The sequence below is a fragment of the Carcharhinus amblyrhynchos genome, chromosome 15 (genome assembly GCF_965287045.1).
Source record: "Carcharhinus amblyrhynchos chromosome 15, sCarAmb.v2.hapA, whole genome shotgun sequence".
Taxonomy (NCBI): Eukaryota; Metazoa; Chordata; class Chondrichthyes; order Carcharhiniformes; family Carcharhinidae; genus Carcharhinus; species Carcharhinus amblyrhynchos.
In genome coordinates, this window is record NC_137338.1 from 55,622,321 (window position 1) to 55,648,969 (window position 26,649).

Here is a 26,649-nt window from a genome sequence, read left to right on the forward strand (position 1 = left end):
AGTGAAATGGGCCAAACTGAAATACCGAAGTGCTGCTAAAGCCAGGTCCAGTTTCTCACACACAGTCCCCCTACCGGAGTTTTCGTTGCCTGGCTCGCTCTCACCAGCTGCCCTCCACTCCCGTGGCCGCCGCCGCCACCACCGCGCCTCCAGGTCACCAACGGCATCCAGCAGCACGCATGCGTGGCTCAGCCGGGGGAGACGGTGGCCGAAAAGTGACAAAGTCCGTTCGCTCAGTCTCAGTCGAACCTGTCTCAGTTAGTTTGTCTTTGTCTCAGTCTGTCTCTCACCGAGAGCCCTGCGGTAGCCGGAACTGGAGAACAAATGCCGAAGAGCAGGTACATTACAACATTGAATTTCGTGTTCTCGATGTGATAAGTGTCCCACAGAAAATGGCTAATAAAGGGACCTGGAAGGCCAAGGTGACATTATCTTCATTTAATATCACCCAGCCCTTCCCACCGAATTACTTTTATGCTGACACGTTGACCCGTTTGATGTTGATCAGTTTAAGCCTTCTCTGTCTTTTGCATCATTGTTGTATTTATTTGTGTGTATACTACATTCAGGACCACATCTATGTACAGTATCCTGACAGGCCAAGCTTTGTTCCTCTATTATAGAATTTGAGAAGAGAATTAAAAAAATACGGCAGCCAGAAGAGAGACTTTTGCCTTACTCACAAACTGCCTTGTTCCAGCAAGGGGGTCATCCTTGTGGAATGAAAAGGGCTATTACTTGGAAGTGAAGTTATGACACATTTCACTATGTGACTGAAGAACAACTTCCTCCCTGCTGCCATCAGACTTTAGAATGGACCTACCTTCTATTAAGTTGACCTTTCTTGACACAATACCTTGGTAGTCGACTGTAACACTACGTTCTGCACCTTCTCCTTGCCTTCTCTATGTATGGTATGCTTTGTATAGCGTGCAAGAAATAATATTTTTCATTGTATACGAATACACATGACAATAATAATTCAGATCAAAAATGTGAGAACAAAGAAAATTACAGCACAGGAACAGGCCCTTCAGCCCTCCAAGCCTGCACCGACAATGCGGCTTGACTGTACTAAAACCCCCTACCCTCCCAGGGACTATATCCCTCTGTTCCCATCCTATTCATGTATTTGTCAAGACACCCCTTAAAAGTCAGTGTCGTATCTGGTTTCATTACCTCCCCCAGCAGCAAGTTCCAGGCACCCACCACCCTCTGTGTAAAAAAAATTGCCTCGTATATCTTCTTTAAACCTTAAACCCGTGCCCCCTAGTAACTGACTCTTCCATCCTGAGAGAAAGCTTCTGACTATCCACTCTGTTCATGCCCCTCATAATCTTGTACTCTTCTAGCAGGTCGCTCCTCAACCTCCATCTTTCCAGTGAGAAGAAACCAACCTCCCTCCAATCTCCAACCTCTCCTCATAGCTAATGCCTTCCATATCAGGCAACATCCTGGTAAATCTTTTCTGTACCCTCTCCAAAGCCTCCACATTCTTCTCGTAGTGTGGCAACCAGAATTGAATACTATATTCCAAGTATGGTCTAACTAAGGTTTTATAAAGCTGCAACATGACTTCCAATTTTTAAACTCAGTGCCCCAGCTGGTGAAGGCAAGCATGCTGTATGCCTTCTTGACTACCTTCTCCACCTGCGTTGCACTTTCAGTGACCTGTGTACCTGTGCATCCAGATCCTTCTGCCCAACAATAGTCTTAAAGGTTCTGCCATTTACTGTATAAATGACATTATCGCATGTGTTTGTAAATTTGTTAAACACTCTATAGGAAAGCTACTCTGAGAAATGAAAAAAAATTTGAATATCCAATTGAGTGGCAAAGTTTAACTGTAAAAGAAGCAGCAGCAACTTTGACAGTATTCTCAACAGATGGGCTTTGAACGGTGGATTGACTGACAATAGACATGTAAATACATACCTGTTAAAACTGCACTGCTAAGGCTTACACTTAATTCTCTACCTTCTCAAGTTTAGAACAAATGTGCACTGCAGTTTAATACAAAATCAATCACTTTTCATTCCTCCTTGCTGGAACAGATCAGTTTATGAGTAAGATAAAAAGTTTCTCTCTTGCCCAGAAAAAAATAGTTTAGCAACAGAAACCCTGAGTAACTCTTCTGCTCTTACTGGCAGCCATCAAACAATTTACATTTATATAGTAAAATATTCCAAGGTTCTTAACTGAAGCAATATCAATGAAAACATTTTTCTTGGAATCATAGAATCCCCATGGTGCAGAAGGAGGCCATTTGGTCCATTGAGCCTGCACTGACAACAATCTCACCCAGGCCCTATCCCCATAACCCCACATATTTATCCTGCTAATTTAGCCTGACACTAAGGAGCAAATTATCATGGCCAATCAACCTAACCTGCACATCTTTGAGTCTGGGAAGAAACTGAAGCACTTGGAGAAAACCCACACAGACATTGGGGGGAAACATGCAAACTCTACACAGCCACCAAAGCCACAGGAGATATCAGAGTGGATGACCAAATGTCTGGTCAAAGAGACAGGATTTTAAGGAGCATCTTAGAAGAAAGAGTGGTGGAGAGGCAGAAAGGTTTAGTTAGGGAATTCCAGAGTTTAGGGTCAAGGCAGCTGAACATACAGTCTCCTGTGATGCATTGGTTAAAATCAGAGATGCACAAGGAGCCAGAGTTAGTGGTAACAAAACCACAGATGAATGTTTCAGAAGGGTTGGACAGTGTTGGTGTAAGTCTTGGTGATGGAGCTGAAATAAATTAAAATATACTCAGAAAGTTATTCTGATAATATTATCAGGATTAGACCTCAATAGTGAGATGCACAAACCACTTGTGTTACTGTAACTAAGAAGGTATTTATGACAGACTTGAATATGTAACAATAGGACAGAGACATCATATTTTTTGAGCTGCAACATTAAAACCACCACTGACTTTTTGAAGTTATCTTCCAGAGGGAATAGCTTCTTTGCATCTACAATATCAGATCCCTTTACCATTTTAAACACTTGATTAAATTATCCATTAACCTTATAAATGGAAGGGAATACGAGATACATTTATGAAACTTGGTTTAATTATTGAACCCTTTAAGCCCTGGCATAATTCTGATGAATTTCTGATACCAGAGGTTCAATGGGCAAAACTGAATGCAAATTGGTAAAATTTCCAGTTCATTATAGATTACAGGCAAGATTTGGTGGCAGCACAGTGGCTAGCACTGCTGCCTCACAGTGCCAGAAACCTGAGTTCAATTCCAGCCTCAGGTCACCATGTGGCATTTGCATATTTCTCCCTGTGTCTACGTGGGTTTCTTCCACATGCTCTGGTTTCATCCCACAGTCCAAAGATATGCAGGTTAGGCTGATTGGCCATGCTAAATTTACCCAACATGTCAGGGGGACCAGCAGGGTAAACACATGGGGCTTCGGGAATAGGACCTCGGTGGGATTGTTGTCAGTGAAGCCTCAATGGGCCGAATGGCCTTCTTTTGCACTGTTGGATTCTATGATGGATTAGAATATGCTTTAGATGACAGACTGTAAATATAGTATTTTCTTTTATATAATTCTCCTATAATTTACTTATATGCATTCATCACCAGGAATGAGGAAACCATTCATGGAGACCTCCATACTGATTCTACAGGAAAAACTTCAGTGAATTTTCCCTTAAGAAATGTAAACAAAATGCCATTTTAACCATATGAGTTTTACATATTGTGCACATCAAGGGCCAAATGTTAACTTTTCTTATTTTAGGTTTTCTTTGGGTTATCACACTCTTTGGAGCCATTCGTTAAAAAATGAGCAGTCCTGCTAATGCTGAGGCCCAGATATCTGAACTGGAACTTCTGTTCAGTATGTTTCCTAATGAACTTCAGGTGGATGATCCGTTGGCTTTAGCAGATCTCAGAGACTACACACAAGGGAAATTATTGGACCCACCGACTTTAAGACTTCAGTTCACTGTACACCTCCAGCTGGATGTTCCTAATGTCAGTACTGCATTGGCAAATGTTTATGTACATCTTTTTGACTGTTTTGAATAATTGTATGTAAAAGTAATTTCCCTTGCTCCAATGGAATTACTTCTTTTATTGCAGGTAGTTTGTGCATTATCTTGTGCCTTTCCTCCAAATTATCCAGCAGTGCAACCAGAAATATCAACAAGGTACAGTATATGCCCTTAAGGCAGATTTGTGCAATAGATTATTTTAAGCAAAAGTAAAGTCATCATTCTAATTACTGGTAGAAAAGAAACATTATAAACAAAGCATATTCAAATTACAACAGAACTAGAAATTGAATCTTCAGTGCCAAATGTTTGGGTTGCCATAACTCACATGACAAGCTATTTTTGGTGAATAACAGTTAACGTTTCACTATTTAATTTGTTTCTTCTTTTATCTGCTGTTGTAACTTCCCACATCTTGGTTAAGTAAATTGTAAATGTTGCTATGAGGCAGCTAGAAACTGTGTGCAAATAAGTGAGTGGCCTGCCCTCAAAAGAATTCCTGCTGGAGGAGAAGTGCATGCACTTTGGCGCCTCAGATATTCAGGCTGATAGGATTGTTGGAAAATTCCAGTAAAACAGCGCCTTGATTGTATATGTGTATAGTCTGTATTGAGAAGCAATAGCCATTGTGATGTCTCTGATGGGAAGGGAACTGTTGATACCATAAGTTTTTGGGATAGATCTAGAACTATTTTCTTAATTCAAGTATTGGAACATGGGTGTTGTCATATTATCGGATGTGGACACTGTTAATGTTCCAGTAGCTGAAAGTCGATGTTTAACCCCCTCTTTTCCTTCAAGGGTTGATCTACGTAGTGGAGTAGTTTTGAAGACAAGTTTGTAGCATAAACAATCTGCATAGGTCAGCAGTGAAGCCCTCCTTGGGACAGCTTCTCTGGATTCCACAAATAGAAAAATGCTGATGGTTGCCAACCAAGAATTTCTGTCAAATCTGTCTTTTTGATTTCCAATGAGAACTTGCAATTGCGGTTTTCCACTGTACAGCATAAATGGTTTTATCATCAGGGAAAACAGTAGAAGTGTGGAAGATTTAAAACAAAAGCTGCAGGTACTGAAATAAAAACTGAAAATGATGAAAAATTAATGATTGTCAGCATCTGGAAACCCAAAACAGAGGTAAATGTTTAAACACTTGCATTCAAAATGTTATCCATTATTTGTTTTTTCCAAATGTTTTTATACTGGCTGACTATTTCAGCATTTTTTACAATTATAGAAGAAGTTCTGTATTAAAAAAAACATAAATCCTCAGAGTTGGGTTGAAAGCATATGTTCAAGTGATTTTTCTGTGTAGAAATGCAGTAAACTCTAGTTTAAAGTAACTAACATTCTTTTTTATAGATCTGATGCTATACACAGAACACAACAAGGGCAGTTAAATATGGATCTTCATGAGTATCTAAGAAAGAACTGTTGTGGTGAGATATGCGTGTTGAATGCAATTGAATGGATTAAGGAAAATGCAGCAAACTACATGAGCAAAGAAACTGTTCCAACTGAAAGGAGACTATCTGCTAACAGAACCAAAGATGTAATTTGTACCCGACTCTGGATCTACAGCCACCACATCTATAACAAAGAAAAGAGAAAAAATATTCTCGAGTGGGCAAAAGAGCTTTCACTTACCGGGTTCAGTATGCCTGGTAAACCTGGAGTGATTTGTGTGGAAGGGCCACAGAGTGCATGTGAAGAATACTGGACAAGGTTTGACTTTTGTACACTATTTGTTTTATCAGAACAAGTATCATCAAGAAGTGCAACAGAGCATAGGATAAGACATGAATTTATATTCCTCATCATTGTTTAAGTAAACAGAATTGTAATTAATAAATTTGCACTCCTGGGTGCCAACAGATTTTCCCAGTTTGGATTCTATCCACGGAGTTGCCTTTAATTTTTATTGTATTCACACAACACACATATATCAGTATCTGAGAGAGAACTGTTGTGGTGAGATATGCATGTTGAATGCAATTGAATGGATCAAGGATAATGCAGCAAAATACATGAGCGAAGAAACTGTTCCAATTGAAAGCAGACTATCTGCTAACAGAACCAAAGATGTAAATTGTACCTGGGGGATTATAAATGTTGCAGCTCAATTCAAACAAAAATGACTGAGGCATCAATCTGTCAATAATGGGCCAAGTCAGCACAATGACAATGGTGGACAACATTTTAGCGACTTTAATCCAGGACAAAATTATTCAGCATTCAAAAAATTAGGGGCTGATAATGAATCTCAGTAAGGATTTGGTATAGGTAAATTGTGCTTGACTAACTTGAGTAAGTTAAAGAGTATAGTTCCTGATCTAAATTTTGATGCATTCCCAGAATGATATGGCTAACACTGGGAACTAAGTGCTATGGTCATCTTAGGCACAAACCATCATCATAGAATCCCTGCAGTGCTGTAGGAGGTCACTTGGCCCATCAATTCTGCACCAATAACAATCCCATCCAGGCCCTCTCCCCATAACCCCACATATTTATCCAGCTAATCACTCTAACCTAAAGATCCCGGGACACTAAGGGGCAATTTAGCATGGCCAGTCAACCTAACCTGCACGTGTTTGGACTGTTGGAGGAAACCCACACAGACACGGGGAGAATGTGCAAACTCCACATGGACAATGACCTAAGCCAGGAGTCGAACCCAGGTCCCTGGATCTATGAGGCAGCAGTGCTAAACACTGTACCATTGTTGTAATTTTGTGTACTGACACACTGCACCACCTCTTCCACGTTCTTCTAACATATTTCTAATCTCCTTACAGAGCAAAGCGGTTGACCTGGAAGAGGATTCTAATCCGCCACAGAGAAGACGTTCCCTTCAACATTACAAACTTTGATGTTGATACTGCGATGCAAATGTTTCGCAAGTTTACAGACTTTGAAGAAAAAATATTTGATGTACATGGTACCAAGGGAAATCATATGGATCTGGGGCAGTTGTACCAATTCTTAAATGAAAAGGAATGTGGAGACATTTTCCAATTGTACTTTGGTGTTGAAGGGAAAATGTCTTAAATTATTTTTGTGTTCACATCATTGTTTTATTGTAACAGAAAAATGTTTAAATACGTTCTAAATGTCATACAATATAGTAGTGCACTCCAGTGTCCTATCCAGCTATAGAAATTAGAAATCTAATTAGATTTATCAAAAACTTATGGATTCAATCATAGAATGGTTACAGTAGAGAAGGGGGTATTTGGTCCATCGTGTCTGTACTGGCTGAATAGCTTTTAAAATAATTTGATTTTTCCACCTAGGAATCTTAATCCTCCTTGACTTTTTATGTTGCTTTTATATGTCTTGTATGAATTTAGCAATATTCTAATTGTAATCTTTAGACTCCTATGATCAGATGTATCCAGTAATGACAATAATAGGTGCATGGTTAATGAATTAACCAGAGAAGTTAGATATATTAGAAACACTAAATGTGGTTCCTACCAAAGAAAACCGCTTAAAAGCAAACTTAAATGGATGAATAGTGATGATTCTCAATATCTTTTACCAGTTCTACCTTCAACTAAATGGCATTGAGGACAGTAATATTGTGAATGGTAACAATGAGAAGAAAAGCTCAAATGATCGTTAAAAAGCTAGTTTCATCATCCAGAATACATGTTTTGGTTACGAAGAAACTTGACATAAGTCTACTCTGAAATAAAATAATTACATTAATATTTATCAACAAATCAAGTTATGAACAATTGTTCAAAACTACTTGTAGAATCTATAGATTGATAAGTCATCATATTTTAACGACATTTAGATACACACTTGAGATACTGTAATATACTGGGCTAAAGACCAAGAGCAGGAAAGTGGGATTAACTTTTTTTTCTGTTTGTCGGCTGGTCTGAACACAAAGAGCTGAATGATCTCCTGAAATGTTAACTGTTAACAGCCATAGAATTCTACCTGATCTGCTGAGTATATCCAGCATTTTCTGTACTGTAAATTTTTCTATGTTTCTAAATAAATACTCTATGGAACAAAGGTGATATTGAATTTGCTTTTTTAGCCTTCCCAAGAAGTAACTTATTTTAGTAAATTATGTTTCTTCTGTGTTCCCAATTGCCCCTCGTGCAAATCAGCTGCCTTCTCACTGGCCTGATCTACTGAGATCCTAAGCTTCCTGCCTGAAGATCAGCCAACCTTCCGTTCCCAATTGTCGGTCTGACTCCCAACCCTGCTTTCAAAGTCCATCTTTTACTCCCTCTTAATTGCCAGGTTCCGATTTCCCCCCAACAATCCTTGGCTGCAGTCTTTCTCACTAACAAAAGTCAATTTGTCAACATGACCAGCTGCTGAATTGGAAACAGGATTTTAAAAGTTGATAATGAAATCCTGTCATTAAATTTAGCATTTCGATTGCATCCCTGGGATTTCTGGGTTTCCTCTTCTGCTACTGTCCTCCCCTGTACTCTGATCTTGAATGTCAGAGACATTATATTAGTAATTGATGGATTCTGGAAGGAAAGAGTTAGGGAGTAAATATGTAACAATTCAGCAATAATCAACAATTTGTGTTGGGGAGACTGCTGTTAGCATAATTGCAATTATGCCAATAGTTCAAACATCTAAAAGCAAAGTTTCCTTTTCTGTGTATCAAGCGTACATTACAAAGAAAGGAAACGGTACCTCATATTTATTGAAAATAGCCTAAAACAAACTGGAGCATAAGTTTACTGAAGAGAAATATCCATTGGTAGATACCCTGGTATTTTTAACTCAGAAAAAATAGGACCATTGTGAACTAGAAATTGGAAATCAGCCTTATTTTAAAATCTGTTTCATGGCTGAAGCACTTACGTTGTGCTTGGAATGGCGAAGAAGTACAGAATGGGGTGCTTCAGGGCTCACTATCGAGACCATTACTTTTTTTTACATTAACACTGCAATGAAGTTACTGTGAAAATGCACAGAAACCGTGACAAAAATCTACATTTCTTGCAGTGATGTGCCACCTAGGTTTACCCAGCCATTTCCCCCTCCCCTCTTCAAAAAAGGTCAAATCGATCACTGCACAATGGTGTGGCGCGCCAGCACTTGTTCTGTTTGGACTGTGACACACGGAAAAAGGACTCACCTCTCGTGGTTATTGTTTCTAGCCGGTCGGTTCAAGAGGAGTACACACCGGGAGCCCTGGCGCAGGCGCAGTGAGCGGGGAATGTGGTGACTTGTTTGAAAGTAACGGAAGTGCCGCGAGCCGGACAAGTGGGCTCGCGATGGGTGGGAAGAACAAACAGCGGACCAAAGGCAATGTGCGGGTAAGGGACTGAGTGTCATTAGTGCCTGCGTGCCAGGCACAGAGGGAGAGGGGCTCGGTCCCGTTCTGTACCAAACGGAAAGGAGCACTGCTCTACATGAAACCACACATGAGGCGGCCGCTCGGCCCGTGGTCTTTTTGGAAGGAGCTATCCTAGTTAGCTCCACTTGACCCCCGCCACCCCAAGCCTTTCAACGTAACCCCGTCAGATTCGCTCCCCTTTCAAGGACTTACCTTGTCACCCAGCCATACGCAGGCCTCCTGTGTCGCACTTTTCCACGATTCTGGGACGTTCCAGTGGGAGTACTTCTGAAGAGTCACTATTTGAATAGTGAGGGTGGCACGGTGGTGGTACAGTGGTTAGCATTGCTGCCTCACAGCACTAGGGACTTGGGTTCGACTCCCGTCTTGGGTCACTGTCTGTGTGGATCGAGTTAAGTGGATGCTAAGTTCCCCTTAGTGTCAGGGAGTTTAGCTAGGGTAATTGCATAGGGTATTGAGGATAGGGCCTGGGTGGAATTGTGGTCAGTACAGACTCAGTGGGCCAAATGGTTTTTATCTGCACTATAGGATTCTATGACTATATTAAACTCCACAGTCCATCTCTGCACGACAATGTAATAATCACCATTAACATGTCTCAGTGTTGTTGGTGAAGGACACATATTGCTCAGGACTCCAGAAGAACTCCCTTCCCTTTGAATAAAGTATCATGGAATTGTTTATGTCCACCAGTGAGGGCATACAGGGCTTCGTTTTTAACGTCTCACTTCTACTGTGCAGTGCTCCCATTGTATTGCACTGAATGTCAGCCTAGTCTATATGTTAAAAGCTCTGGAGTAACTGCAAATGCTACCATCATCCATTTTCAGGAATGGATGCGCAACTCTTAGAATCACCAGGAAACTTTTCAATTGTGAACCTATTTTGCTGGGATTTATACTGGGCTGCTTTGTGGTATGTGGTTATTAAGAAAACACTGCACATTGTGGACCATTTGCAGCCCCTTTTATTCGAGCTGGACTGACTTCATCTCGTGAGGGAGTCAGTGGGAGAATGTTTCTTGTTTTTCAGTAGACCTGTTTCTGCCCTGAAAACTTCCATATTGTCCATATCACATCATAGGCATCATTGTTTCCTGCAGATGTCTTTGCCACTTCCTAATTCTGATTTTCTGAATGCTAACACTAGTACTGGACAATTCCAATTGCAGTCCATTCATTTGTAAATGTTTTTGTTAGAAATTCTGACATTACTTTGAGAGTACAAAGCTTTGGCTTAGTAGTAACTGTCCTTTTAATTTGTTCTCCCAAGATATTTTAGCACACATTTAGAAAAATCACAGGTTGGGAATTGAGCAGAGATTGAAGATTATATTTGCTTAGAGCTTGGTGCTATCACCCTAAACTTTTACGCTTCTTAACAAATCAAGTGCCCATTTTTATCCTAATACGTTTTTAAAATCTTCTTCAATAGTTGCAATGAATTGAAGTCAGAACACTGCATGTTTAGTTTGGCTCCTAAGGAAGTTCATATAAGACTAATTTGATCTGCTTTGGGTTTTTTTTACAGCCATCCAGCAGTGGTAAAGCAGCTGAACTGCTGGCTAAAGACAAGGGAACAGTCCCAGGCTTTATTGGATTTGGAGCCAACCAGAATGAACTGGGTTATGTTCCTGCAGTCCAAGGCTTAGAAGATGTGGATGGTTTGGTGGATGCTGACTTCCGAATGGTCCTACGCAAAATGTCAAAGAGAGATGCAACCACAAAATTAAAAGTATGCTTTGCTATTTTATAACTGGGTGAGGAGTGAATTGGCTTCCTTTGTTTTCAGCCCCCTCAGTTGATTGCAACAAAGGTTTTTTACATTCCTTTTAATAAAGAGAAAATAAAACCAGGCTTTTTTGAATCAAAGAAGGAGTAAGTTTATTAGTGGTAAACCTGATGAAAAATGAAACGTGGCGATACACTCACACAAACACATCTCAGAAGTAGGAAAAGTGCCTAAAGAAAAGTTAAAAGAATATACAATCAAGTCCGTTGTTTGTCCTTGAGATGTAGATTGTTGAATGTTGCAGTATTCTGAAGTTAGCTCGTTTCCTTAAAATTTATGAGCTGGAGTCAATTTTGTCTTCAGAAAGAGTAGAAGATTGTCTACAGTTCCCTTCAGTTTTTCCAGATGACTTTGATTTTTCTCTGTGTTTAGCTTGACAAAACAAATACTTAAGTCTTCTGTTTGTGAATTTGATTAACAAGATTTGCAGTTGTTGTCAAACAAATAATCAAATTTTTGATCTTTCATTCAGACACTTTTGACATATTTTGATAGAGCAGAAACCAACAGAAGGTGCAGCTATTTCATCCTACACATTGGTTTTGGGACCCCTATTGATTGTATCTGGCTGGTCAGCAATTCCTGTTTTCATGGCAGAAGTACAACTGATTAAAGTCACTTTGTGTTTTCAGTGCTTTCCTTTTCAAAAGTCTGGGTTTGAAGTAGACCTTGACACTGCCATCACCACCCCCTCCTCCAAGGTGTGAAATGCTATGCAACACATTAGAGGAGGTCTATAGTGCAAACTGTATCAGAACTTTCTAGTTAAGTGGTCAAGTTACATCACCGGACATCAGGTGATTAATGGTACCATTTTTGGTCAGCATTTTTTTACAAAACATGTTCTCTTTTAAACAGTTCAGTCTGTTTTTGTCTAGTTGTTGAAGTGATAGGTAGATCTCACTTAGTGTCGCAATGACATGAAATTGCAACTATCATCTTCTGCAGAAGACATTGCGGTGTAAGCACACTCTACGGTTTTATTTGCAACTACATGTCAATGACATTGAGAGGAAGAGATGCAGTTACTGTAATGGCATTTTTTTCCATAACTTTTTTTTTAGGAGAGTAGGTCACTCTAGACTGTTGCGTGTCTTTCTTTTAGCATCACTGCTTGTTTGTTATGAGCAAAAATCACAAGTTGACTAGTTTTTTTTAACTCATCCCATGTTACAACTATGATGGAAATAATTGCCAAAGCAAGTGCTCTGAAATCTGAACTCTTGCCCTTTGGTTGAAAATTCAAGGATAGAATGATGCAGCTTTGGCTGGGAGGTTATAGTTATTGTATTTATCTTCAGGTTTTTTTTGCATCTTAGTTAACTTTATTTTTAACAGGTGGTGTTTTGTTTTATTAGTGCTTTGTAATGTAATTTTAATTGACCAATATCATGAAAATAAAACAGAAAATAATCTTTGAGATACAATTTAAATACTTGTATTGACAAATGTCTGAGTTACAAAATAAGTTGTTCTAATTTTTTTGTAATCTATTTCAATAAATAAGGTGAACAAAATGCATACTGTGCCCACAGTTAAATTATGAATATTCAAAATGCTGAATTTCGATTGACTAAACATATTTTCTAATATTGTTGAACCCTCCCAATCCAACAATCCTTCTCACAATTAGATTTACTCTGTGGAGTTGGTGCATTTTCATAGAATTAACAAGAGGGATATAATTTTTAATTTTTTTGTGATTAGCACATGGTGGTCTTCTCCCCCAACAAAATGCTTGCAGGGAAAAAACGCATCAGTGCAATCTCAGTGAGCACGGTACTAACAACAGGTAAAATCAGTGGTACTAGTTAAAATAGAGACAAAACAAATTACAAGCTACAGCAAGTCTTCCTATGTGCTACTGTTAATAGGAGTTAAGTTTGCTTTAATTTTATATGGTTACCAAAGAATTGTTCAACATAGAAGAAGGCTACTCAGCTCATCATGCCTATACTGATGCATTTTTATATAGGGAAAAATTGTTATAATTCTAGATTACAGGATTTTGAGGTTCTTCATGACATAGACTACACTGATGACAAAAGTGAAATCCAGATTTCGACTGAGATACAAACAGTTAAAAGAAAAAATGTTTGACATTATTGCAAATTTATTGTAAATTTTGTAACATGTAAATATATTGCAAATCTTGGAATATATTGTAAATTATAAATTTTGAAAAATATTGCTTAAAAATGTGGCATTTTACGAGACTGTTATGTTTTAAATCTCACTATATTTTCACTTGAGGTGAAACAAAGTGCTCTGAATAGAGGGATCATATCTATACTAAACCTCTGCCCGGAGACAGGCCCATGTGATCTGTTTTTCATGGAAAAGAAACCCAAAGCAAAACTTAATGAAAATCAACTGACTGTTTTCAAACCTTCACACAAAAAAAGGTACAGCTGTTTTTTAAGATAGAGAGATAGTGAGAGAAACAATGCAACTGCTGTGATGAGCAGGGAAAGATTATGCTTGTGTTAATAGTCAAGCAGGATGCTAGTGAGACTTGATTCTCTGTTCAAAAAGAAGGCAGAACAAACAAGACTTTTGGCAATTTATGGAACATTGAGTTGCCAAAATGGACCTTGCTGGTGGAAGTCAGTTTATTCAGGCAGAGGGGGTGAGGTGGTTTTCATAGGACCCGGTGTGAAAAGGAGAAATGAGCCTGCTGGAAGCTGAGAATGAATTGGGTCTGGATCTTGTAAAGTCATATGTCTGACAGAAGTGTGGTGCATAGCAAAAGGAGTTGTAACATGTATCTCGATTACGTTAGTTAACATGAAAGTATCTTAGGACAGCAAAAGTGGAGGAACAGTAAGATATTTCCAAGTCAGGATAGTAAGGATAAGTTTTGGTATCCTTGGATAATGAGAAATATTGTGAACCTAGTCAAAGAGAAAGGGAAGCATTTGTCAAAGCTAGGAGGTTGGGAACACACAAAGCAAGTGTGGAATACAAGGAAAGTAGAAAGAAACTTGAGTAAGCAGGGCTAGAAGGGGTCACAAAAAAGCATTGGCCAGCAGGATTAAGGAAAATCCCGAGGCTTTTTATACATATAAAGAGCAAGAGGGTAGTCTGGGGGAGGGTTGGCCCACTCAAGGACAAGGGAGGGAATCTATGCATGGAGCTAGAGGAAATGGGTGAGATATTAAATGAGTACTTTGCATCAGTATTCATCAAAGAGAAGGACTTGGTGGATGATGAGTCTGGGAAAGGGTGTGTAAGTAGTTTGAGTCATGTTGAGATCAAAAAGGAGGAGGTATTGGAGTTCTTGAGAAACATTAAGGTAGACAAGTCCCCAGGGCCTGATAGAATATACTCCAGAATACTGAGAGAGGCAAGGAAGGAAATTGCTGCAGCCTTGAGAGAAATCTTCGTATCCTCACTGGCTACAGAGGAGGTCTCAGAGGATTGGAGAATAGCCAGTGTTGTTCCTTTGTTTAAGAAGGGTAGCAAGAATAATCCAACTATAATTACAGGCTGGTGAGCCTTACATCAGTGGTAGGGAAATTATTGGAGAGGATTCTTCGAGACAGGATTTATTCCACTTGGAAATAAGTGGACGTATTAGTGAGAGGCAACATGGTTTTGTGAAGGGGAGGTCGTGTCTCACTAATTTGATCGAGTTTTTCGAGGAAGTGATGAAGATGATTGATGAGGGTAGGGCAATGGATGTTGTCTACATGGACTTCAGTAAGACCTTTGACAACATCTCTCATGGCAGACTGGTGCAGAAGGTGAAGTTGCATGGGATCAGAGGTGAGCTAGCAAGGTGGGTACAAAACTGGCTCGGTCAAAGAAGTGAGAAGTCTCACAACACCAGGTTAGAGTCCAACCAGTTTGTTTGATAGTAGTCTCACAAGCTTCCACACACCTGACGAAGGATCACCGTTTCCAAAAGCTTGTGAGACTACTATCAAATAAACTGGTTGGACTCTAACCTGGTGTTGTGAGACTTCTTACTGTGTTTACCCCAGTCCAACATCTCTACATCATGTCGGTCAAAGAAGACAGAGGGTAGCAGTGGAAGGGTGTGTTACTGAATGGAGGATTGTGACAAGTGGTGTTCCTCAGGGAACTATATTGACCTTCCTTCACTCTTGCTGGATCAAAATCCTGGAACTCATTTCCTGACGGCAATGTGGGTGTACTCGCACCATATGGATTGCAGCAGTTCAGGAAGGAAGCTCACCACTTCCTTCTCGAGGGCAATTAGTGTTGGACAAAAAATGTTGACCTAGTCAGCGATGCCCACAATCCATGAAAGAATAAATAAAACAACGGGGCATGGACATGTTGTTAACACTGGAACTATGCCAGTTCCGAGTGAATTACAAGGCACTTTTTCACAAGGTATTATGGACATTTAGAATCCAGTCCCTAAAAAAACTGTGTAAATTGACAAAGACTAAAACTGATTTTTTTTTGTTTGTAAAAGATCTCAGAAGATATGGAATAAATGGAGTGGAGTTACAGATCAGCTTTGAGCTAATGGAATAGCACAGTAAGCTCGAGGGTCTGAATGACCTATATCTGTTCCCAAGTACCAAACCTAACTAATATATTCAAAATATATAATCTTTAACAATACGTTTACTCATTAGTGGAGCTCTGATTATATGCTCAAAAGTATCTGGAACGGGCCTTGAACCTATTGAACAACTATGTAACTTGGGGTGAAATCATACTATTGCGAAGCTGCTGCAGGCAGGGATCAAACTTGCTGATTGATATGATTGAATGTATTTATGAATTGCGGGTAAAAGATGGCATTCCCTTCCACTCTCTTTAAATGCCAAACCAATTGAGATCAATTGCTAGACTACCTGCTAACACTGATTTTTGGGTGTGGATTTATCAAGCTCAGTCTTGGCATTGGATTTTAAACTTGGCTTTGTGGTGGCAGCAAAAGAGAAAACACTGGAAAATCTCAGCAGACCTGGTAGCAACTGTATGGAGAGAAAAGAACTGACGTTTCAAGTCCAGATGACCCTTTGTCAAAGACCCTTTGTGGTGGCACTCTTGCTTCTCAATCATTCCAACTATGGGTTCAGCATGTTCTCCAGACTCTTGAACACATAGTCTATACATCGAGGGAACATTGCACTGTACTATCTTTCAGATGAGATGTTAAACAGAGGTCTTGTCAGCTCACTCAGTTGGATGTACAATGTCCTGTAGCACCATTAGAAGAGGAGGTATTTTTTTCTCTGCTTTGGAAAGCACCTACAGCATGTATACAGCACGGTTATCTGGCTGCTTATATCATTACTGTTTTGGGGAATCCTGCTACGTGCAAACTGTCTGCCATGTTTTCCAACATTACAAATGTAGCTACATTTTAAAAAGTACTTTAATTCTGAAGTTCTATGTCCTGAGGTTATAAAAGATTCTCTTTAATGTTAATTCTTTTTATTTTAATTAAATTGCTGATTGGATTTTTTTTAGTCATGTATTAGTTGAGTTTTGAATGAAACAACAATGCTGTATTTACTTTTCTGATGTTAGTTGTCTTGCTGTGCACCAAAGATGAATTATTTAGATAAATGTAAATGAACTGTTCTGATTCAAGCTATTCTAGGATTATTGATTACCCATCATTTAAAAGTTACAGTGTATAGAAGGTAGAGTTCAATTACACATGAAATTTGAGAGAACAGAATTGTGTTTTGTGAAATTATGAAGTTCACGATCATTATTTTCAGTGTGGAGTAGGTTTTATTTTACTAATGCTTGAATTACTCATCAAATACTCAATTCCTGTTTCTTCTAAGGCTGTACAAGAGTTTGGGACAATGTGCAAAGAGAAACACCCAGAGAATATTAAAGGAGTTCTTCCTTATTGGTCAAGGATTTACTGTAAAATTTCCTTGGTAAGCTTCTTTGTGTTTATTATTCCCATAAGTTTTAAACTGAACGGATGCAAACGAATAAGTGATATCTGTTGTGCCTACAACTGAGATTTTGGTCCAGTATTTACAAGGAGCCAATAAGGGCATGGTAACAATAAGAAACCTGACAAAGCCAGGGGTGTGGTGTTCCTTCTGCATTTTAACAGCCGCATTTTATAATTTTTTAATTTTCCATTCTCCACCTGGCAGTAACCAAGTGAGTTGTTGAGTATGAAAAACAAGTTGCAGAACTGGGGACCCTTGGGGCCAGTTCCTGACAATTAGTAGGAAAGAGGGAGTGAGAGATTGGGATAGAGGGAGGCCTTTGCAGGAGGAGAAAATATGAAGTTGGGGCTTGGCAGGGTAGTTGTTATCGACAGACCAAAGGCTTCCTAGAGGGTACTGCTGTTTTTGAGCTATAAGAAGTGCTGTTAAAAGACATTTGCTGCCTTGAGTTTGAAGCTCCCGTTTTTCTTTTTCGCTGCACTGGGAACTAGGTAGCAACTATTAAATTGACTTGCATTGTACTGTGGGAGCCTGATTTAAATATGTTTATGAAGTGTCCTGGAGAGAAATGCTGAGTCAACATAAAGCCTACTGCTGTAAAATTGATAAAGTTTGCATATGCAGCCAGGTTGGGGATAAATTCCCCATTTTGAAACATTTAACCCTCCCCTTTGCAGACTGTCGTTAGATGGGGGTGGGGAGTGGAGTACCCTTAATATTGTAGTCAGAGTCTGCAAATCAATAAATATGAAAACAACACCAATAATGTCTAGTATTATCATAGTTCACATCCACCATGCAAAGGAGTTTTAACCCAATTTAAGAATGTTTGTAACCACATTGTTCCTAATTACTAATCTGTTACTCACGTATTTCATTTGTCAATACTTGTCATATTTAACTCTAGTTATTGTTGTTATTGGCTGTCTCTTGATTTGACAATGACATCTACTGAGGTTGCGAGTTTCTGCCATGCATTTTCATGTGACTGAACAAATTCTAGATACCTTGTGATCGCTTGGGTCTAGTGGTGTATTAAGATTCCAGAATATAACTTTTATGTAAATGTCATGTAGTTGCAAAAGCTATTAATTTTTTTAATGTGAACCAAAATTTATTGATCCATTTTGAATTTTCAGGGCTTTATTCTCTACAATTCTGTTGAAGTTTCTTGATTACAGATGGTTTTATTTGTAATAAATCTGCTTTTAAAAATAATTCCTACCTTCATTGTATTTAATTTATCAGAAGGAGGCTTCCTAATTTCATTTTTTTTTTTGAAAACTTTTGTTGTGTTCTTTTAGTTCCTCTCCTGTGTTTTTTAGTATCTTAATATTCTTGACTCTTGGTCTAAATGCAATTTTACAACTGACATTCTCTCAAAACAACAACCGTGCACTAGCTGTAGCCAGACGTACAGACAGTAGATTTGTCCTAAGCTTCCACTAATATTACTACCAATCTCTGCATCATTATGTTTCAGTATTCACTTCTACACATTGGCATGCTTAAACATTAATCACTTTATCAACAAACTTAGAAGTTACCACTGTCTAAGAATCAACACCTTAAAATTAATGTGTATTAAAAAATTTTTCTGTATTGTATTTTTGAAAACAAATACATCGACAGTCTGTACATTTTATATACTCACAGTGATAACCCTTTTAAAAACAATTAGCGTGCTTTTGCTCCTTTATTTAGGACTTACACTTATAAATGTTAAATTGATCCAAAGCCAGCTGGCGAAGCATGAAACCAAACGCACAAACTTTTCTCGACAATGTGTTCATTCACAGAACGCAGCACAACAAATACCTGCTTCCTACCTACTAATCCCAATAGCTTGTCTCTCAACTTTTTTGAGTATTAATTAAACAAATTAAAAATAGCTAATTCAACAAATTGATAGCCCCTTAAAGGACACTGTAACAAAACAGAATTTTAAAAGAACCTTGCATAATTAAATGAAAACGTTTATCTTTAGACGTGCTCAAAGTACTTAATTAAACAACGTCCTTCACCTGTGTATCTTCAAAATATAATTAAAATACCATTTACATTAAATCTTGGATCTTACTACTGCAAGATTTTTCTTCTTTGAAATTGACACTGCTTGTTAAAGGTAATTTTGTTTAAAATGTTGAAATTTTCAATGTTTACTATGCATTCCAAAGTACAAATTTGCTGAACTCTAACAGAAAAATTCCATGGATTGCACCTGCCTGTTAACTTGCCTTGATGCAAAGGATTGGTGTAGCAACCTTCTTAAAAGGGTTATTGCTATTTGTGTATAAATATGCAGATTGTCAATGTATTTGTTTTCAAAAATACAATACAGAAGAGATTTTCAATACACTTCAATTTTAGATGTGTCTTGACTCAAAGTACAGTTGATCAGCAATTTATTCGTAGTAGGATGTCGATCTTGGCTCTGAGATTTGCTGCTTTCTAAAAGGATGGCAAATCCTTTCCTGCTGTTCTTACACATTTCTTGGTGATTGATTGAAACAAGGAATCTGCATGCCCTCTCTGAATCTATTGCATAAAGTGGAGAGGCCCACATGGGCCCAGAGCACCATGTATAATTTCATCATATTTGAATATTTCATAATTTTTTAAAACTTAGATTTGCTCCATTAATTTTCTCCCATCCAATTTTCTATTCCTTACTATGATACTGTGCCGTAGTAACCTTTAGTACTTACTTTAGGTAGATATTCTTGACATACGAACCTGAATACTGAATGTATTCAACTCCAGGATAACTTGGTCATCCTAATCCTGACATTGACACTATATCTGAGCTGATATGCCAATTAGCAATCGAAAGTGGAAACCATGGGTGATTGCTGCCTTGCTAATTCAGGGCTCCAAGACCCTATCCCCAACCCTAATGTTTCCATTGAGTTCACATGATTCCATGCAAACCACAGATTGCATCTGGGATGTTCCTGGTTTGGGTTCATTTACCTACTGGATAAACTTGCTGATGACCTATTGAGAGGGGTGCATGGAAGGAAGTTACGTTTAAGTAATAGCGTTACACTTATTAACATTTTTATGTTTTCAATTTGGTTAGTGAAGTGAGGTTGAAACTTTGTACAATATCCATGTGTACTGAATACATGTTACCAGTTAGATAATGCATAAGACACAAGCAAAATCATTCACTCTTTAATGCTTACTGCCAACTGTTATTCATTGTTTATCAAAAATGTCAGCATCCTTAACTTAGGAATGGCAATTTCTGCTCGGTATTAATTCCTGTTTGCTCAACTCCAGGACCATGACCGTCGAGTTCGAGAAGCAGTACAGCAGGCATTTGAACCGCTCATCCTTCAAGTGAAGCGAAACTTAGCACCTTATTTGAAGAATATTATGGGGCCTTGGCTTATTGCTCAGTGTGACACCTACAATCCAGCAGCCTCTGCAGCAAAAGTAGCATTTCAAGTTGCTTTTCCATTAAATAAACAACCAGAGGCTGTTGCTTTTTGTAAAGAAGAAATTATGAATGTAAGTTTTAAACTGACTTTCTCTTTGGTATTTCTGGTTAAATTTTGCATGCCGGCCTTTTAGTAGTTACAAGAGGTTGTGTTATTGACAGTTCGATGTGGCTTCTATATTTTAGCAGCATTGTTGTGCTTTTTCTAGGCAGCCAGGAACGTTGTCAGAAATTGCCAGATTTAATCCTGCACTGACTGTTTATGCTCATTTTCATTTGCCGCCTTGTGCATATTGTACAAATAAGCCCATTGATGTGGCCTAACTAACCAAACTATTAAATGCCAGTCATTTATCTCTTTAACTCATCCCAAAATGTCAGATCACAAAATTGATCCAGAACATGGCATGGTGGGGGTGTGGAGAGAAGAGTTGCCGCTGAATTGTCCAATAAAAAAGCCCCTCACAACTGTGTTTCAATCCAGCACACCTTAATGGCTTAAAAGTCTCTTTGCTTTATTGGCTGGTAAGCTCTCTTTGCAAAATGTGTTTGCGTATTGACAACTAAAATCCTTGTGGATGTGAGGTCACAAATTGGCTCTACGTTATGAACCTTTGGGAGTCCATAAAGGGAAAATTAAAAATATCACTATAATGCAATTGAGAGTATTCTAATGTGGTTTTGGCTGATGGCATAGCCTCAGGGTAGCGGGAATTTTTCCCTGAATCCAAGTGTGCTGTAGCTGAGCTGAAAGCAATTGATGCTGACATATTGGCAAAAATGTAAAAATGCACCATTCCTCAGTACCGACCCAATTTACTGTGTAGAAATCTTTTTTAGATCTACTGATTCATTCCATGTTCCTATTGTACACGTATTTTAATATTGTTTTTATACCAAACTCCTTCCCTTTTCCAGTTTCACTTTTAATTATCTTTTGCAAAAACATTTGATTCCAGTGCCATCTATTGGCAAAATTACATATTAGCGCTGAACAATGATTGATAAGCCATTAACAACATGCATTTGTTTAATACCTGTAACATAAACATACCAATGTACTTTAGGGGTGTAACTAAATTAGTCAAAAATGAATGCTGAGACAAAGTTTTCTATCCCTTCTGTTTTTAACTATGAACATAATTGTTCACTTAGGTCTATACTAGTAGCTTATGACTATTTGTTAATTGATGACTTAAACCAGCTGTGTTTTCTTTTTGTTTTGAGAAAATGTCTCCTTTCCATTCGGTGCATGGTAGAGATCTGAACTTGCTATGTGAGGAACTACAAAAGCAAACTTGTGTCCTATGTATTGTGCAGCAGTGACCTCTATCAATGAAATGCTTATTGATACTGCTTTTAAATGGGAAATGGAAATAAATTCTTCTTACACCTTTACATTAATTATACAGTTACTTGATACAAATCATTGAGCCAAGCAATATGAAAGCCATTAGTTAATGTGTATAGAAATGCCACTAAATTGGGATGCATTCAATTCATCTGTCTATGTAATTCCTCTAAACATATTCTGTCATTAGCGTCAGCAGGATATGAAATTTCAGAATAAAAATGCAAAGGAGAGTGACTTATTTTTTAAGCACAGTTTTTAATTGTATCTGCATTTTAGTGGTTGTAAAACAATGAAAATTTATTGGCAGGAAAGTAAAATAAATATGTAATTGTTTAGCTTTGTTTTTGAAACTTGCTGTATTCCTACAATAAATCTTTTGTTGATGTGTCAGTAATATTGTACCGTAATTTATTTTAATGCATGATGTAGCTGTAATTTTTCTGTTTCACAGATTCTATATGATTACATCTTGAAGGAAACTCCAGAGACCCTCAGCGATCCACAGTAGGTTATTTGGCTTGCAGATAATTTATTAAAAAATAATTATGGAGTGTAGCAGTAATGGTGTTAAAGATGTATTCCTATATAAGCAGTCTCCCAGATGCATTAAATTCTATTATTGTGATTTAGAAACATTCCCTGAGCATAATTCCAGTGTTGTTCTTGCTAAAGCCAACTGCTACCTTTATAGTAAGACATTAAGTCTGTCTATAGCAATGTTGCTGTAAAACTGTTGTTGGGATAAACTTCAGAATGTACCACCCATCTCATGTTTTATGCAAATGGTTCATCTGTGATTGTAATACATCAATGTGAACATGCATGTCAACTTTTGTTGACCAGATCATCACCAGTCCAAAAATGTGTAAATTAGGTGGATTGGCCATGCTAAATTGCCCCTTAGCATCCAAATATGTGCAGGTAAGGTGAATTAGCCATGGTAAATGCGTGGGATTATGGAGATAGGGAGGGGGATGGTCCTGGGTAAGATACTTTTTCGGAGAGTCGGTGCAGACTCGGGGCCAAATAGCCTCCTTCTGCACTGTAGGGACTCTATGATTACAATATCAAAGTGTAATCTGCAGTGCTTTACAGTGAGGGTGAGGAACTTGAGTCTGCAATTAGCATCTTAAACTTCAATGAAGGTCTTTAAAAGGGTATAAACATAGTGTTAGTTAAAGTGGACTGGAAAAATAAGTTAACAGGTAGGATGGTAGAAAACAGTGGCAGACATTTAAGGAGATATTTAATTATTCAAGTAAAATGTATCAGATGGAGAAATGCTTTCCATGGCATATTAAAAAATATCGTGTCAAATTGAAAGAAAAGTAATATGATGCTGTAAATATTAACTATAAGTCAGAAAATTGGGAATCTTTGAGAAACCACAAAAGGATAACTGAAAAAAATGAAGATTGGAGTATGAGAGAAAATTAACAAGAAATTTAAAAACAGATGATTGAAGCTTCATGAGGGAACACTAGCAATGGTAAGCATTAGGCCCACAGATATTGAGACTGGAGAATTAATAATGGGAAATGAAGAAATGACAGAGGATTTCAGCAACTATTTTGTATCTGTCTTCATAGTAGAAGGTACTTAAAGCATCCAAGAATAGTAGATAAACAGTGGTAAAAAGGGAGAGGGGAATTTAAAACAACCACAATCACCAGAGAGGAAATACTAGTAAAAGTAATGGGACTAAAGACTGCTCCCCTGGACCTGATGGCCTGCATCCAAGAATCTTTGATGAATTGGCTGCGGAGATCATGGATGAATTGGTTATAATCTTCCAAATTTCTTTTGATTTTGGAAAGATCACAGAGGACTTAAAAGATGCAGATGTAACATCACTAAAGAAATGAGAAAGGTACAGGCCAGTTAACGTAGGAGGATGCAGCAGGACATTTAGAAAATCATAATAGCATCAGGCACATTCAACATGGTTCATTAGAGTTTTTTGAGGGTGTAACAAGCAGGCTGGATAATGGGGTACCAGTAGATGTATTTGGATTTCAAAAAGAATTCGATCAGATGTCACATAAAAGGTTGCAGCATAAGATGGATCATTATGGTGAGGTGATTTTTAACAGATTGAGGATTGGCTAACAGGAGACAGAGTTGGGAAAAATAGGTCATTTTCACTTGGCAAATTGCAACTAGTGAAATGTCACAAGGAACAGTGCTGAGGTTGCAATTATTTATGACCTAATTAAAACATGTAAGTTTCTGAGGGGATTGACACAGTGGATGCTGGAAGGATGTTTCCCCTTGTGGAACAAGCTAGAATATGGTGACACAGTTTTTTAAAAAGAAAAGAATCTCCTATGCAAATGGGGATGAGGAATTTATTCTCCAAGGGCTGTTCATCTGTAGAGACTGGGTTATTGATTCAAGGCTGAATTAGACAGATATTTGGTAGATGTGGGAAACAAGTGTTCTGGCAGACAGGAAAGAAAATGGTATTAAAGCCACAATCAGATCAGTTATGATCTTTTTGAATGGTGGAGCAGACCCAACAGATCATAAGAACATAAGAAATAGGAGCAGGAGCAGGCCATCTAGCCCCTCGAGCCTGCCCTGCCATTCAATAAGATCATGGCTGATCTGAAGTGGATCAGTTCCACTTTCCTGCTTTCTCCCCATAACCCTTAATTCCCTTATCTGTCAAAAACCTATCTATCCGTGACTTAAATATATTTAGTGAGGTAGCCTCCACCACTTCAACGGGCAGAGAATTCCAGAGATTCAGCACCCTTTGAGTGAAGAAGTTCCTCCTCAACTCCGATCTAAACTGCACCCCCCCCCCCCCCCGCCCCCCCCCCCCCCGCCACCTTATCTTGAGGCTGTGTCCTCTAGTCCTGCTATCCTTTCTAAGCAGGAAGAATCTCTCTACCTCTACCCTGTCCATCCCTTTCATTATCTTATACATCTCTATAATATCCCCCCTCATCCATCTAAACTCCGAGTACAGACCCAGTCTGTTTAGTCTCTCTTCATAGGCCGACCCCCTCATCTCCAGTATCAGCCTAGTGAACCTCCTCTGCACTCCCTCCAGGGCCAAAATATCCCTGCGCAAGTGTGGTGACCAAAACTGCACACAGTACTCCAGCTGCGGCCTCACCAGTATCCTGTACAGTTGCAGCAAGACCTCCTGCTTTTATATTCTATCCCCCTCGCTATAAAGGCCAGCATTCCATTCGCCTTCTTGATCACCTGCTGCACCTGCAGACTGAGTTTTTGCAACTCATGCACAAGGACCCCCAGGTCCCTTGAATAACATTTTTGTTTCGGTCTTCACGGAGGAGGACGTGAATAATTTGCCGGGTGTTAGTGATGGAAAGATGGTAGGAGTGGAGGGCCTGAATGACATTATTGTTACTAGAGAGGCAGTGCTCGACAGACTGGAGGGACTGATTGTGGACAAGTCCCCAGGACCAGATGGAATGCATCCAAGGGTTCTGAAAGAAATGGCAGAGGTGATAGTGGATGCTTTGGTGATTATTTTCCAAACGTCACTGGATTCTGGAGAAGTGCCGGAAGATTGGAAAACGGCTAATGTTACGCTGTTGTTTAAGAAGGGTGGCAGGTAAAAGGCAGGGAATTATAGGCCGGTTAGTTTAACGTCTGTTGTAGGTAAAATGTTAGAATCCGTGATCAAGGAGAAAATAGCGAGGCATCTTGAGGAGAATTGTTTGATAGAGCAGACGCAGCACGGTTTCGTTAAGGGGAAGTCGTGTCTGACGAATTTATTGGAGTTCTATGAGGATGTGTCTAGGGCGGTGGATAGAGGAGAACCGGTGGATGTGGTGTTTCTTGATTTTCAGAAGGCGTTTGATAAGACGCCTCACAAGAGGTTATTACAGAAGGTCAGGGGGCATGGAGTTGGGGGTAGGGTGTTAGCGTGGATAGAGGATTGGCTGTCAAATAGGAGGCAGAGAGTGGGGGTCAATGGGTGCTATTCGGATTGGCGGTTGGTGACTAGTGGAGTGCCCCAGGGGTCGGTGCTTGAGCCTCAGCTATTTACCATTTATATAGACGATCTGGAGGAGGGAACCGAGTGTATGGTGTCGAAATTTGCCAACGACACCAAGATTGGTGGAACGGCAAATTGTGCGGAGGGTGTGGAAAGTCTGCAGAAGGATCTAGATAGGCTGGGCGAATGGGCCAGGAACTGGCAAATGGAATTTAATGTTGGCAAATGTGAGGTTGTCCACTTTGGTAGGAATAATGGTAGGAAAGACTATTACTTACATGGCGAAAAACTGCAGCATGCAACGGTGCAGAGGGACCTCGGGGTCCTTGTGCATGAGTCGCAAAAACCTAGCCTACAGGTGCAGCAGGTGGTCAGGAAGGCAAATGGGATGCTGGCCTTCATAGCGAGGGGGATTGAATATAAAAGTAGGGAGGTCTTGCTGCAGCTGTATAGGGCACTGGTGAGGCCGCAGCTGGAGTACTGTGTGCAGTTTTGGTAGCCGCACTTACGCAAGGATATTTTGGCCTTGGAGGGAGTGCAGAGGAAGTTTACTAGGCTGATACTGGAGTTGAGGGGGTTGAACTATGAGGAGAGGCTGAATAAACTAGGCTTGTACTCGTTAGAGTTTAGAAGAATGAGGGGAGATCTCATTGAGACATATAAGATGATGAATGGGATGGATAGGATAGAGGTGGAGAGGCTCTTCCCGCTCAGAAAGGACAGTAGGACTAGAGGGCACAGCCTCAAGATAAAGGGGGGGCGGTTTAGAACGGATTTGAGGAGGAACTTCTTCACTCAAAGGGTGGTG

General features: G+C 39.2%; 3 protein-coding genes across 5 annotated transcripts in view; 2 read left to right on the forward strand and 1 right to left on the reverse strand.

The window, feature by feature from the left end:
- Nucleotides 1–154, reverse strand: part of usp16 (ubiquitin specific peptidase 16) — a 38,231-nt gene extending 38,077 nt beyond the window's left edge. For all 3 annotated transcript variants that reach the window (XM_080203966.1, XM_080203965.1, XM_080203967.1), the window contains exon 1: nucleotides 75–154. The gene's annotated coding sequence lies outside the window, so the exon portion shown is untranslated. The remainder of the gene's footprint in view (nucleotides 1–74) is intronic.
- Nucleotides 155–242: 88 nt separating this feature from the next.
- On the forward strand, nucleotides 243–8,048 carry rwdd2b (RWD domain containing 2B). The gene is made up of 5 exons (XM_080203969.1): nucleotides 243–338; nucleotides 3,767–4,002; nucleotides 4,111–4,178; nucleotides 5,385–5,747; nucleotides 6,821–8,048. Exons 2-5 carry the CDS (start codon nucleotides 3,811–3,813, stop codon nucleotides 7,071–7,073), a joined length of 876 nt encoding a protein of 291 aa, XP_080060095.1. The 5' UTR covers nucleotides 243–338; nucleotides 3,767–3,810; the 3' UTR covers nucleotides 7,074–8,048.
- A 1,179-nt stretch (nucleotides 8,049–9,227) lies between these two features.
- Nucleotides 9,228–26,649, forward strand: part of ltn1 (listerin E3 ubiquitin protein ligase 1) — a 130,030-nt gene continuing 112,608 nt past the window's right edge. The window contains exons 1-5 of the mRNA XM_080203970.1: nucleotides 9,228–9,328; nucleotides 10,900–11,103; nucleotides 16,944–17,042; nucleotides 20,352–20,582; nucleotides 22,317–22,369. Of these exons, the coding sequence (XP_080060096.1) occupies nucleotides 9,287–9,328; nucleotides 10,900–11,103; nucleotides 16,944–17,042; nucleotides 20,352–20,582; nucleotides 22,317–22,369 (629 nt within the window). The 5' untranslated portion in view covers nucleotides 9,228–9,286. The remainder of the gene's footprint in view (nucleotides 9,329–10,899; nucleotides 11,104–16,943; nucleotides 17,043–20,351; nucleotides 20,583–22,316; nucleotides 22,370–26,649) is intronic.

What these genes read in the sequence shown, in the direction of transcription:
- rwdd2b (XM_080203969.1), top strand. Translation starts at nt 3,811, where the DNA reads ATGAGCAGTCCTGCTAATGCTGAGGCCCAGATATCTGAACTGGAACTT. An exon ending in CAACCAGAAATATCAACAAG is followed by an intron (nt 4,179 to 5,384) that starts GTACAGTATATG and finishes TCTTTTTTATAG; the next exon opens with ATCTGATGCTATACACAGAA. An exon ending in TGTGAAGAATACTGGACAAG is followed by an intron (nt 5,748 to 6,820) that starts GTTTGACTTTTG and finishes ATCTCCTTACAG; the next exon opens with AGCAAAGCGGTTGACCTGGA.